We start from the raw sequence: 13,445 nt of genomic DNA, 5'->3' as shown, positions 1-13,445 counted from the left end.
GGGGGGAGATACACAAACTAATGTTCACATTTTATTTGTATTTCGCCTTCAAACAAACAAAAAAAAAAAAAAAGTGAAATCACTGTCAAATAAATGTAAAAGACTCTCAGGCTCACCTTAATATTAATATATTTAACTTTACTATAACTATAACATAGGTTGATTATTCTTATAGATTGAAAGAAAAGTGCTTCAAAAAATTATAGTGCCATATATATTGATATTAAATTGTCCAGCCCTAGTTAGAAGCCATATTGCAACGAAAGATCTAGTCCAGCCTATGCCTGACTGGAGCAGCGTGTTTTTCTTTGGTGGAGGTTACGTTGTTTGTGCTACCTTGAGCGCAGTGGCACTAGTCCAACGAATCACTCGGTTTATAATGCGCACCAAACCGAAACCCGCGCACCGAACGGTTCAATACGAATACGTGTATCATTACACCCCAGGCAATCAGTTTAAAAGCAGCCCGATTCTGTGGAAAAAATGCAGACTTTGCAACCCTGCATCCAACACGAGCTTGACTGATCACAGGTCAAGAGTAGGATAGATGACTGACAGACCATGCTGGAGTATTTGCTGCTCAGCAGATCCTGAACTCACTGACAAATATCTGATCTTGTAAGATTAGATGTGCTCCTTTACACAGAGTGCGCATGAACGCGAAATCGAAAGTGAACAGCGAGTGCACATTCAAAAGCGATTTCAATACCTGCATATTGATAGCGTGAAAATTATAAACAATATAAGAATGTTTGTGGGAGCGGCCACAAAAAAAAAAAATCGTGGGAGCGGGCGGTAATGGTCAGAAATTAAATGGGAGCGGCATTACGAAACAGTTCCGTGCAGAGCCCTACTTCAGACTATCCGCACAGCACGTCGACATTTTAGGCTACCTTTGTTTTGTTTTTTTTATAAATAAAAACTCAACACATTGTGCACTGAGGTAGGCCTTCTATTTATTTTTATGTCTGATGAAAAAAAATTTAAGTTTTTTTTTTTTTAATGTGCATAGAAGGATTCAGTGTTTTCGTTTTGTCATCTTAATGTTAATTATTTAATTGAAAAATATTTACTGTAGGCCTATTTATTTTATTCTTTTTATTTGTTATTTTATTGTGTTTTTCTCTGTTCTCAGAAGCGCTGCAGGCACGTGATAATTTGACGATGTGTGAATCCAGGTTCTGTTGTTGCTCTGTATGCTGCTGTTTGCATGTTAAAATAAACCTGTGATTTATTAGTTTTTTTTCTTTTAATGGGTCGCAGACACACATCCATTCTATTTTTATTTAATACTAATTTATTATTCTAATCTTATCAGTTAATGGTTAATGTTCGGATTACAATTAACGGCTGTCGGTCAGGAAAATTAACCGAAATGAACATTGTTTTTTTTATCAGTTTATTTGTAAAATACAATAGGCTACAGCCTGTATATAATTGATTCCAGGAAAAATTATTGGGGGTGCTGAAGCACCTGCTAGCCCCTCCCTAGCGCCGCCCATGCATTTCAGTGAAGGTTTTAAGAGAAATTAAACTATAAAATCTGCTGATTCAGACGTTATATTATAATTTAACATCTATTAACATGATTGCAAATCATACACACACACACACACACACACACACACATATATATATATATATATTTTTAAGTAAATATAATGAGCGATATATTGCATCACCAAAAATTGAAGTCATGTACATATATTGCACGATAAGTCGATATATTGATTATTGCGACAGGCCTAGTCACAGACACTCATGCATTCTATTTTTATTTAAGAATAATTTATTCTAATCTTATCAGTTAACGGTTAATGTCCAGATAACAAGTAAAGGTTGTCGGTCGGGAAAATTAACCGAAATGGCCATCCTCTATCTTAGACGACTAGCCTGTAGTTATGTATGTTTCTATTACATGGCACTCTGGAACAACTGATATTCTACAGTCAAATATTTTCATATGATGATCAGAATCGTGTGGCATTAAGAATTAGTTGCATTTAAAATTCCAATTAAATTCTTGAGTTTGATCTGAGCTAGTAATATGATTTTTAATAAAAAAATAAAAATAAAATATAACAATAAATGTATAGTATAAATGAAAGCCTTCACCGCTGAAATACTTCTGAGGCGATACTCCATCAGTACATCTGTGAGCTTCTGTGTGACCTTCAAGACGATCTGAGCATCGTCCTCGTTTTCAATACGAAAAGAGTCCTAATAATAAAACAAACACACAAATTTCAGTAACTCCAAATGGTTGATAATATAAACACATGAAGTGCTTCAACAAGCACTGTTATTCAAAAAGAGAGTAGTACCAGATATTTGAGCAGTGTTGCAGGGAGGCTATTGTTCTCCGGGCCTTTAGGGCCATGTCCCAATAATCGGTCACCACTGCTGTTCATGGACATGTCATTAGGGAAAGGTCTGCCCCTGCCTTCATTACGCTGGCCAGGCCCAAAGCCATCTGGGCCCATGCGCATGGGTCCATCATCAGGGAAATGTTGCATGTTGTCTGTTTCCATCATTCCCCTGTCTGGTCCAGGCATGCTGTTACCATAGCGACCTGGGCTAGTGAAGTCTCCCATATCTGAATAACCTCTCCTCATGGGGGGTTCATCCATACACGCACGCATGCCAGGGGAGAAATTAGGCATCATGCCACCCCGGGGTGGTAAATCCCCCATGTACATGGGACCTCCATATTGACCACCTGAGGATGTGTGAAAAAAGTCAAGCAACTATACATTTAAAATCACAGTTACTTTTCTAGATAGTTCACTACTATTAACACAAACAAACACATTGGTTAGGCACTAACCTGGTTTTAACCCTCTGGGAGGAGGCCCAAGAATACCAGCAGCTCCTGCAAATGCTGGATTGGGTTGTGCAGACTCTAAAAAAAAAAAAAAAAAAAAAAAAAAAAGGTAAGTAACTGGCTGGCTAGGGCTGGGCGATATGGCAAAAAAAATTTAATCTTTTTTTTTTCCAGAATGTGTGACCGATTCAAGATTTTTATTTGTTTTACATTTAACTAGTCAACTTAAAGTAGATGGTTAATAAAGAATTTTACTCGAATCATGTTGTAGTTAAGGAAAGTTCTACACAGAGTACAGCACACAAAGTGCCCAACATGGTGTAAACATAAAACAAATGACTTCTTAAATATAAAGATGGCAAATATTGTACAAACGTCCCTAAACACATCCTATCCATCTTAATTGTCCCGTAAGAGCGGACGTGGCCATTTGTAAATTTAAAGTGTCTGGCTTCCGGTGTCACCTGCTTCCAGCTATTTTTAGCAGTACAAAACAGCTCGTTTTGCTGCTTCATATTGCAAACTGGTGTTTCTTACCATATTATTTGTAATGTATTGTCTTAATTAGAAACACACTGTGTTGTAGCACAAACAATTTTAGCATTTATTGCACCATTATTCTTCTTGTTATTTCCCTACTGCGGCTAATGAAGCGGAAGTCTCACACATTCACAGAAAACAGCTTACTTCCACATTGAAAAATAAGGTGGATATGTTCAGAAATAATTAAACTTTCCAGTTTATCGGGTCATAAAGCTTCCTATTGCTAAATCATGACTTCATTTTGAGTGCATGGTGAAGCACACTGGAAACTGGAGTTAAGGGATGATAGGACAGGCTTCACTCACCGAGTCTATACCAGACGCTACAGTTGTCACGTTGTGCCACAACAGCTCTACACTGACGCGACAAAGCGACCGTTGCAAATCATTTTAACTTTGTGTAAGTACATCATAACTCACTTTATCCCCCGGCCTCTGCTCACTCTATGCCACCGTGTGTGACGCTGTTTCATTGTGAAAGCGAAACTACTTTGTTTGGCCTTCCAAAAATGGACACGACTAGAAATCAGTGGTTAAGTTGTATTTACAACACCGTTCCAGAACAGTTCAACCCAAATACTCAGATGTGTGCAGCACATTTTATGGAGGACCGTTTCCTGATCCTGGGAGAGTAGACCACAATGCCGGCTGTCCTGACTCACAGACTGCAAGTAAGTTTTTTTTTTTTATATTTAAAGAGTTTTTATATTTTATATATTTAAAGCGAGTTTTTTGGGCAGTGTAGAGTAGGGCTTGCTGTTTGTCATTTCTCCGATCACAAATGCAGACATGGTTTTGTTTACGTCCTGATTTAAACAAGGGATGTCAATTTTTTATCATTTCCATGATCGATTGCCGTTTAAATTAACGATCAATTAATCGTTATCCTTAATACTGCAAAATTCATCTATTGCAGTGGTATATAGTCACTAGCATGACAGTATGAGCAGTCTAAATCAAAGGCTAGTAGCAAGATTGTAAAATAAATAGATGTGATTTTAATCATTTGATAAATTAGTGCGCTGTAGTTACATTTGGGATAAAATGTATCAAATGTAAAGCGATAAAACGGTATCGATATTTATCGACGGTACACCCTCTTCGATAACGATAGAAAAAAATGTTCGATATAGCGCACGATGCAGACCGCACACACAAACACATGCTGAAATGAGTGCTGTGCCTGCTTGTGATGAGGAGATTGTGAATAAAACATTTTTTATATTAGTCGAATTTAAAATAAACATTTGCATTCGAATGCAAAAATAGTACAATCAAATGTTAGGTGTGCGTCTGGGAGCATCATTAGTGGAGCGCGAGATGCGGTGATGATGTAAGTGACGTTGTTGCATTTTAATGTTTTATAAGTCTAGCCCACAAGACGCGCAGTTGCTGCGTTAATTCAAAATATTAGAGAAATATAGTAGCTCAATGCATAGAAGATCTTGATTAGGTTAAAACCCGAAACCAAGCCATTCACACAGAACGCATATTCAGCGCATTTTTTAGATGGACAAATATGACTGCTGCTCTCACATCTCACACAAGAGATGTATAGAAAGACATGCAAAGTTAAAACAGTTTAAACTTTTAGAAAACACGTCACGAATTTGGATTTAGCAATGCATAAATACATGATGCTGTTTTGTTCTTAATTGTTTACGCAATTTACAAAATTATGTTTGATTTATAGGAGTTAATTTAGACGTAAAGCACGGTTTTTTTTTTATAGACAGCTATTTCCTTTGCGTTGCCAATTTAATGCGCTGCATTATTTTGCTCATTGTGCCCTCCTGTGGCTTCGGGAGACAAGCAAAACATTTCCTTCAGACCTATTTAATCTGCATATAAAACATTAGAAATTAGATATTTGTTTAATTTTAAATTTTGTGTTTGCCTGTTAAAACAAAAAATATTAGTTGTTTGTCTCACTAAATTGGTTTAATTTAAAAATACAGTTGTTAAATTTAAGTTTTTTTCTATTGCTCTTTGTTTTAAAAAAAGGTTATAAAAAATGCCAATAATTATCAATACCGAACGATATGAAACATTATATCATTGATACATTTTTTTGCTATATTGCCCAGCCCTATCTTTATCTCTCATCACATTCAATTTCAACAGTTTGTTCTTGTAAAGGCACGTCAAGTTTATTTTTTACGGAGACTTTTTACATGACTTTTACATGATTTGAATGTTTGAAAAAACACCATTCACACCTCCTGCAACCCCCCTCCCAGCACTCCAGATCAGTGATGACGTGCGTCAGGTCTTCAGAAAGAACAAGAGAAGAAAAGCACCAGGCCCAGACGGTGTGACACCAGCGCTGACCAGCTGGCCCCCCATCTTCACACAGATCTTCAACAGATCACTAGAGCTGTGTGAAGTCCCCTCATGCTTCAAACGCTCCACCATCATCCCAGTCCCAAAGAAACCCAAAATTACTGGACTTAATGACTACAGACCTGTGGCTCTAATGTCTGTGGCCATGAAATCATTTGAAAGACTGGTTTTGGCTTATCTGAAGGACATCACTGGACCCCCTGCAGTTTGCCTACAGAGCAAACAGGTCTGTGGATGATACAGTCAACATGGGACTGCATTACATCCTGCAACATCTAGACAGAACAGGGACTTATGTGAGGATCCTGTTTGTGGATTTCAGCTCGGCGTTTAACACTATCATCCCAAACCTCCTCCTGCCCAAATTACTCCACTCTCCATGCCCACCTCCGTCTGTCAGTGGATCAACAGCTTCCTGACAGACAGGCAGCAGCTAGTGAGGCTGGGAAAATTCTCATCCAGCACCCGTACGATCAGCACTGGCGCCCCCCAGGGTTGCGTCCTCTCCCCACTGCTCTTCTTCCTCAACACAAATGACTGCACATGTAAAGACCCCTCGGTCAAGCTCCTGAAGTTTGCAGACGACACCACACTCATTGGCCTCATTCAGAATGGTGACGAGTCTGCTTACAGACAGGAGGTTAAAGAGCTGGCTGTCTGGTGCAGTCTTAACAACCCAGAGCTTAACACGCTCAAAACTGTGGAGATGATAGTGGACTTCAGGAGGAACCCCCCTGCTCTCCCTCCACTCACCATCATGAACGGCACTATAACGACAGTGGGGCCATTCAGGCTCCTGGGCACCACTATCCCTCAGGACCTGAAGTGGCACAATCACATTGAGTCTATTGTCAAAAAGGCCCAGCAGAGGTTGTACTTTCTTCGCCAGCTGAGGAAGTTCAACCTGCCACAAGAGCTGCTGAAAGAGTTCTACTCCGCCATCATTGAATCCGTCCTCTGCACTTCTATAACTGTCTGGTTCAGCTCAGCTACCAAATCTGACCTCAGAAGACTACAGAGGGTAGTCCAGACTGCTGAGCGAATCACTGGTACAACCCTCCCTTCTCTCCAAGAACTGTACTCATCCAGAGTGAGCAAAAGGGCAAGCAAAATCACTCTGGACCCCTCACATCCAGCACACTCCCTCTTTGAACTGTTGCCACCTGGTCGACGCACAGGAACAGTTTCTTTCCTCAGGCAATCCATCTCATGAACACTTAACAATAATTGTGGAACACACAACACTAGTATACATTATTTATTTAACACATACTTATTTACATTTCAAATTTGCACATATCATACCTGTACATACAAAATTGTCTATATTATATATTGTGTTTTTGCTTTTTTGTACATCGTCTATTTTTATATTATTCTTTTTATTATCTGTGTCCGGTCTTGTCACTGTCATTCTGTTGGCACTGTGGAGCTTCTGTCACTAAAACAAATTCCTTGTATGTGTAAACATACCTGGCAATAAAGCTCATTCTGATGACGTGGGCCGAAATGAAAGATTTTGTGGCCGCAAATTAAGAATTCATTCCTACGACTTATTAATTTGTTCGCTCATTTTAGTTTAATCATGGGTTATCTAGGGAACAAATGAATGAAACATGGACCATGGCCACAAATTAATAAATTGTAGGAACAAATTAAGTTGTAATGAATTATATATATATATATATATATATAAAATTCACTCACAGTCGTTTGCACGTGTTTTGCGCATCATGAGCCGCATGCACCCCAAAATGAAATTACTTAATCGATCATCGATAGCTTTAATCAATCACATCTCTTAACGTCAATGAATCAATCATTGATTTATCGTTGACATCCCTATTCTAAACCCAACTGAAAATCTCTGAAAAATCCTTGCCAACAAAGTTATGGCTAAGAAACCCACTACAGTTACCGAAATATGGAAAAGACTGGAAGAAGAGTGGGCCAAGATCACACCAGAACAGTGTGAGAAACTAGTGATGTCCTGCGGCCGCAGATGTGCTGAAGTCATTCAGAGCAGGGGCCTCTAAACTTCCTACTAATTTCTGACAGATGTAACCCTCCAAAATTTGTTGTAATCTTCTTTCATGCTACAGTGGTTACTGTTCTCTAATTTTGATCACTGTGTTCTCCACAAAATAAAGGTATTTGTTGAAATGCCTTGGTTATTTTGTCAAACATGTTAGTATAACAGTGGTATACCTACAGCTAATATTCCTTCAAATTTTGAGTGATGAAGATTAACAATATGTCAGAAAAACTCAAGTATTTATAGATTGTTCTCAAATGTTGATCTCTACTGTAGATTGGATGTTGTATGACAGAAGACAACTGACTTACTCATGCCCTGAAACGCCATAACCTCAAATGGCTCCTTTAGCACAGTCTGAAAGAAAAAAGAAAAAGAAAAAAAGTCAAGAACATGTAATTAAAAAGTACTAGCGTGAGACTTAAAATCTTTAGAGCACATCGGCATTTAATCTTTCACCTTGATTTGACCTCTTCCCTCAGCTTTTTCCACTTCAGCAGCAGCAGCTTTAATGGCTTTCCTGATGGCTGGATCTTTAAGTGCAGCCTCTTCCTCATGGAAAACCTTGTCTTTGTGGTTCTGCTTCTGTGTTCCAAAAAACAAAACACAATAAGGTGCCTGTGTATTATATTAAAAGCATAGACCGAGATAATCTGTGATATCAGGAAAAATTGTGATTATGAAAATCATACCAAGTATTTGAAACTGTGCTTCCAGCCAGTGATGTGAGCAGCCATTTCATTCTGCAGCCGCTGAACTTTACACAGTTTACACTGGTAATGGGGTGGAACCGACTTAGATGGGCTTCTATACTCCCATATGTACTGTAGGCCTATGAACACAAAGCACATGTGTATTCAAACATAAGATCATTCAAAAATCAGCCAAAGCATATAGAGGCTATTTGAGGGAGCAAAATTATTATAAAATTATACAATTTAAAACATCACAAAATCAAAAATTAACAGGGATGAGAGCGTTTAAACATTTGATGCATTTTTATTAAACAATTTACAAATTAAATAAAATGCAGTGATCATCAGTATTTATCTAAACATTTATTTTGGATGTTTGTGAACACTTGATTAAAGAGACCCTATTATGCCATTTTGAATATTGCCTTTCATGAAGTGTGTACTGTAGCTGTATATGAATATAAACGATCTGCAAAGTTGTAAAGCCGAAAGTCTCCCAAAAGAAAGAATTGACCCTGAACAACCAAAAAGAGTCTTCAGCAATTCGAATCCTACTTCTGTGACGGCTACACGTCACGGGGTAAAAGAATCAGTGGTTAAATTTTTTTTTTTTCCTATTGTACCACAGCAGTACAACCCTAATCTTTTTTGTGTTCCAGTCATTTTACTGATGACTGCTTCTTTAATCTCGGGGAGTTCAACACAGGATTCACAAAACGCTTGCTCTTGACCAGTTTATTTGGAGCAGCTGGCTCCACTGAATCACAACCTGTAAGTATGATTAATAATTGATGTTTATATTTTCTACTGAGCGTTCAAAATACCGAACTATTGCAATGGGCATATCGTTTCCGTCACGCGCTGTAGGCAGTAGACCAATCAGAACAGACTGGTCATCTGACCAATCAGAGCAGAGTAGGCTCATGGAAAGGATGGGTTTAGATTTAGGATGGGTTTGAGACTGAACCTTAGAACTGCTTCGAACAAATCGTTGGAAAATGAGGTGATATTATTAAATGCATACTTTGAGTTTTTTTGACCTTGCATGCATGTAAACCTACTGTAGGAGACTCCCAAAAAAACATTAGGAACTTTAAAAATGGCATAACAGGGGTACTTTAATTTAAGTCATGAATAAATTTCATTAGAGTAAGGGACCAATAAAAGTGTTATGCCTTATTTTAAGCCTATTAGCCTACATTTATATAGTGGTAACAAAATATACATCATTACTCACCAATAACAGCATCGGTGACTGATTTGAGCTTTTTGTTCAGACAGGGTATAGTCTGGATGGATCCATTCTTGGAGGTGAAGACTGATGAAACGCACATGAATCAGTAAAATCAAAAAGGACATGGACAAGCATTGTGAACCTGGACTTAAAGCACAGAGGACAGTGTTCCCACTCTACTGAAACAGTACCAAGTGGTTACTGCACCACAAAAAAAAAAAACTAGCTGAGTGCTTAAAGCACCCATTCAGTTACCCCCAGGCCTATGGGCAACAGTCACACTTGATGAAAATTGTGGTCAGACAAGTGAGCCACAACTCTCTGAACGTAAACGCTGAACAACATATACAAACTCAACAGATTTGAATGAATGCAGTGATGCCTGCTGTTTGTCTGTCCACAAATCCAGTACGACGACAAAAGCACACTGGTTGAGATGTCAGCCGATCACACTGCAGCAGTGTAACTGTTCTAACTGAGTTCAAGCCTAAAGGCACCTGAAATAATGCATTTCACGTTAACTTTTCTTAGGCAGCTTAATGCATGCCCTGCACAAGGTGTCACAATTAATATGGTTAGATGACCCTAAGCGGACATACAGGGATAAAAGGTGGGATACCCAACCTCCTAACATACATGGATCTTGACCTGACGTTAAAGCACATGGCGAGAGCAGGTCATGATTTTTCGAATGTTGCTCAAAGGAGCTCAGTGTTGATGTTTCTAATGTTGGATGTTTATATTTTCTACTGAGCGTTCAAAATACCGAACTATTGCAATGGGCATATCGTTTCCGTCACGCGCTGTAGGCAGTAGACCAATCAGAACAGACTGGTCATCTGACCAATCAGAGCAGAGTAGGCTCATGGAAAGGATGGGTTTAGATTTAGGATGGGTTTGAGACTGAACCTTAGAACTGCTTCGAACAAATCGTTGGAAAATGAGGTGATATTATTAAATGCATACTTTGAGTTTTTTTGACCTTGCATGCATGTAAACCTACTGTAGGAGACTCCCAAAAAAACATTAGGAACTTTAAAAATGGCATAACAGGGGTACTTTAATTTAAGTCATGAATAAATTTCATTAGAGTAAGGGACCAATAAAAGTGTTATGCCTTATTTTAAGCCTATTAGCCTACATTTATATAGTGGTAACAAAATATACATCATTACTCACCAATAACAGCATCGGTGACTGATTTGAGCTTTTTGTTCAGACAGGGTATAGTCTGGATGGATCCATTCTTGGAGGTGAAGACTGATGAAACGCACATGAATCAGTAAAATCAAAAAGGACATGGACAAGCATTGTGAACCTGGACTTAAAGCACAGAGGACAGTGTTCCCACTCTACTGAAACAGTACCAAGTGGTTACTGCACCACAAAAAAAAAAAACTAGCTGAGTGCTTAAAGCACCCATTCAGTTACCCCCAGGCCTATGGGCAACAGTCACACTTGATGAAAATTGTGGTCAGACAAGTGAGCCACAACTCTCTGAACGTAAACGCTGAACAACATATACAAACTCAACAGATTTGAATGAATGCAGTGATGCCTGCTGTTTGTCTGTCCACAAATCCAGTACGACGACAAAAGCACACTGGTTGAGATGTCAGCCGATCACACTGCAGCAGTGTAACTGTTCTAACTGAGTTCAAGCCTAAAGGCACCTGAAATAATGCATTTCACGTTAACTTTTCTTAGGCAGCTTAATGCATGCCCTGCACAAGGTGTCACAATTAATATGGTTAGATGACCCTAAGCGGACATACAGGGATAAAAGGTGGGATACCCAACCTCCTAACATACATGGATCTTGACCTGACGTTAAAGCACATGGCGAGAGCAGGTCATGATTTTTCGAATGTTGCTCAAAGGAGCTCAGTGTTGATGTTTCTAATGTTGTTCAGCACACCGCAGATCAAATAGTGCAAAGCATTGGTCTGAAAAAGGTGCTAGTTTGAGAGCTGTGCTTGTGTGTTGTATTCAGGGTTGAAGCTCTGAAACACCCAGAAGTGGCACATGGCAATAACATTTCCAAGGCCAGGCACAGCTGAAGGGCAGAACTGAAGGGTTCTGAGGGCGGCACTTACCTATGTCACCACTGAAGAGCTGCTGCTTTTTCTGTCACAGACGACAAATAAAATAGTTGGTGGGGGAGAGAAACAGAGAGGAATTAGAGAGATATAACAGCACCCGAGCTGAAGAGCAGAGTCCACTCGCCTCCTCCTCCACTTAAATTCTCCTCTCCACTTCAAAAGTAGAGGGTGAAAGTCCTTGGACAGGAGGACACAAAGTGCTAGAAGAACAATGCTAGAAGAACAATTGTTCTTTATTAATCTCCCCAAGAATAAAGTTCTATCAAGCAGACAAGAGAATATACGGGATGATAGAGTAACATGTTCTGCAAGTTACATTCTGTTTTCAAACAGAATGCTTTTTTCCCACTTAATTCTTATCTGTTTTTTACAGGTCAAATGCAGCACTGTGTCAGGTCATTGACAGACTATGGACATGAATAAAGAGTACCTTTCGAAAGTTCGGGGTCGGTTGCTTTTTTTTTTTTTAATCAAAAACACAGCATAAACAATATTGTGAAATATAAAATCACAATTAAAAATAACTTTTCTATTTTAATATATTTTAAAATGCCATTTATTCTTGTGATGCAAAGCTAAATTCTTAACAGCTATTACTTCAGTGTCACATGATCCTTCAAATTCATTCTAATATGTTGATTTGGTCAAGAAACATTTCTTATCAATGTTGAAGTTGTGTAAACGGTGATATTTTTCAGGATTCTCTGATAATTAAATGGTTTAAAGCAGTGTTTCTCAACCCTGGTCCTGGGTGCCCGCCAACACTGCTCATTTTGTATGTCTCCCTTGTCTGACACACCAATTTCGTTTCTTCTAATGAGCTGAATCAGGCGTGATTGATTAGGGAGACACACAAAATGTGCAGTGTTGGGGGGCGCCCAGGACCAGGGTTGAGAATCACTGGTTTAAAAGAACAGCGTTTATTCGATGACAAAATCTTTTGTAACAATATAAATGTCTTTTAATCAATGTAATGCATCCTTGCTGAATAAAACCATTAATTTCTTTCAAAAAAATAAATAAGTGAATTAAAAAAAATATTACTGACCCTTCACTTTTGAAAGTTAGTGTACATTTAACCCCCTTTAGGAAAATACATAAGCCTAGTCTTCTATACAAGGTCTGCAATGAATGCGTGTTGACCACTTAACTATTTCCCTTAATTAATACTCTCATAGTTATGTAATTATTTTGGTTTCAGACGCCACATGATCCTGCAAATACTCTTAACCCTCACAGACATCAGGGCAGAGATTAATACTATTTTAGTATTAATCTTTTAGTGACTAACTATTTGAGGCATGATAAATATGTCATACTTCTCCAACACTATGCCAACTACAGTTGGTCACAGTGTGATCACCACTTTATCGGCTCATTCTGCTGGAAGATCTGTATAAGATGACTGATGAAGCGGACTACAATATGCAGAAAAGGGGGGATTCCTTTTAATAAAACTGTAGCCCGTCAAACAGACAGTTTGCAGCAACCTGAGCTTCATGGCATAACAGAGTTAAGGGGTGAAACAGGTGGGTGAAATCATTCAACCACTAAGTTCATCAAAACAATTATAATCAGTTTTAGGTAGAGTACAAATGACCAAAATTCATTATACCCTGTATCTACTTTTAGCGACCTAAATGAGCTGACAGTGCATTAGCTAGTTGGAC

General features: G+C 38.6%; 1 protein-coding gene across 7 annotated transcripts in view; it reads right to left on the bottom strand.

Annotated features, from left to right (window-relative positions):
- LOC107593693 (uncharacterized) overlaps positions 1–13,445 on the bottom strand; it is a 43,495-nt gene that overhangs the window by 28,945 nt on the left and 1,105 nt on the right. For 2 of the 7 annotated variants that reach the window (XM_016283543.1, XM_016283542.1), the window contains exons 1-7: positions 9,677–10,097; positions 8,437–8,576; positions 8,204–8,329; positions 8,056–8,101; positions 2,828–2,902; positions 2,325–2,719; positions 2,116–2,220 (exon numbers count right to left, since the gene is read on the bottom strand). In XM_016283543.1, the coding sequence (XP_016139029.1) occupies positions 2,116–2,220; positions 2,325–2,719; positions 2,828–2,902; positions 8,056–8,101; positions 8,204–8,329; positions 8,437–8,576; positions 9,677–9,773 (984 nt within the window). In that variant the 5' untranslated portion in view covers positions 9,774–10,097. Of the gene's footprint in view, positions 1–2,115; positions 2,221–2,324; positions 2,720–2,827; positions 2,903–8,055; positions 8,102–8,203; positions 8,330–8,436; positions 8,577–9,676; positions 10,098–10,852; positions 10,934–11,769; positions 11,801–13,445 lie in introns of those variants that run through there. The other 5 variants (XM_016283544.1, XM_016283545.1, XM_016283548.1 and 2 more) reach the window with 4 other exon arrangements.

The sequence above is a fragment of the Sinocyclocheilus grahami genome, unplaced genomic scaffold, assembly GCF_001515645.1.
Source record: "Sinocyclocheilus grahami isolate Dianchi unplaced genomic scaffold, SAMN03320097.WGS_v1.1 scaffold175.1, whole genome shotgun sequence".
Lineage (NCBI taxonomy): Eukaryota > Metazoa > Chordata > Actinopteri > Cypriniformes > Cyprinidae > Sinocyclocheilus > Sinocyclocheilus grahami.
This window is presented reverse-complemented; position numbering and strand designations above follow the sequence as displayed.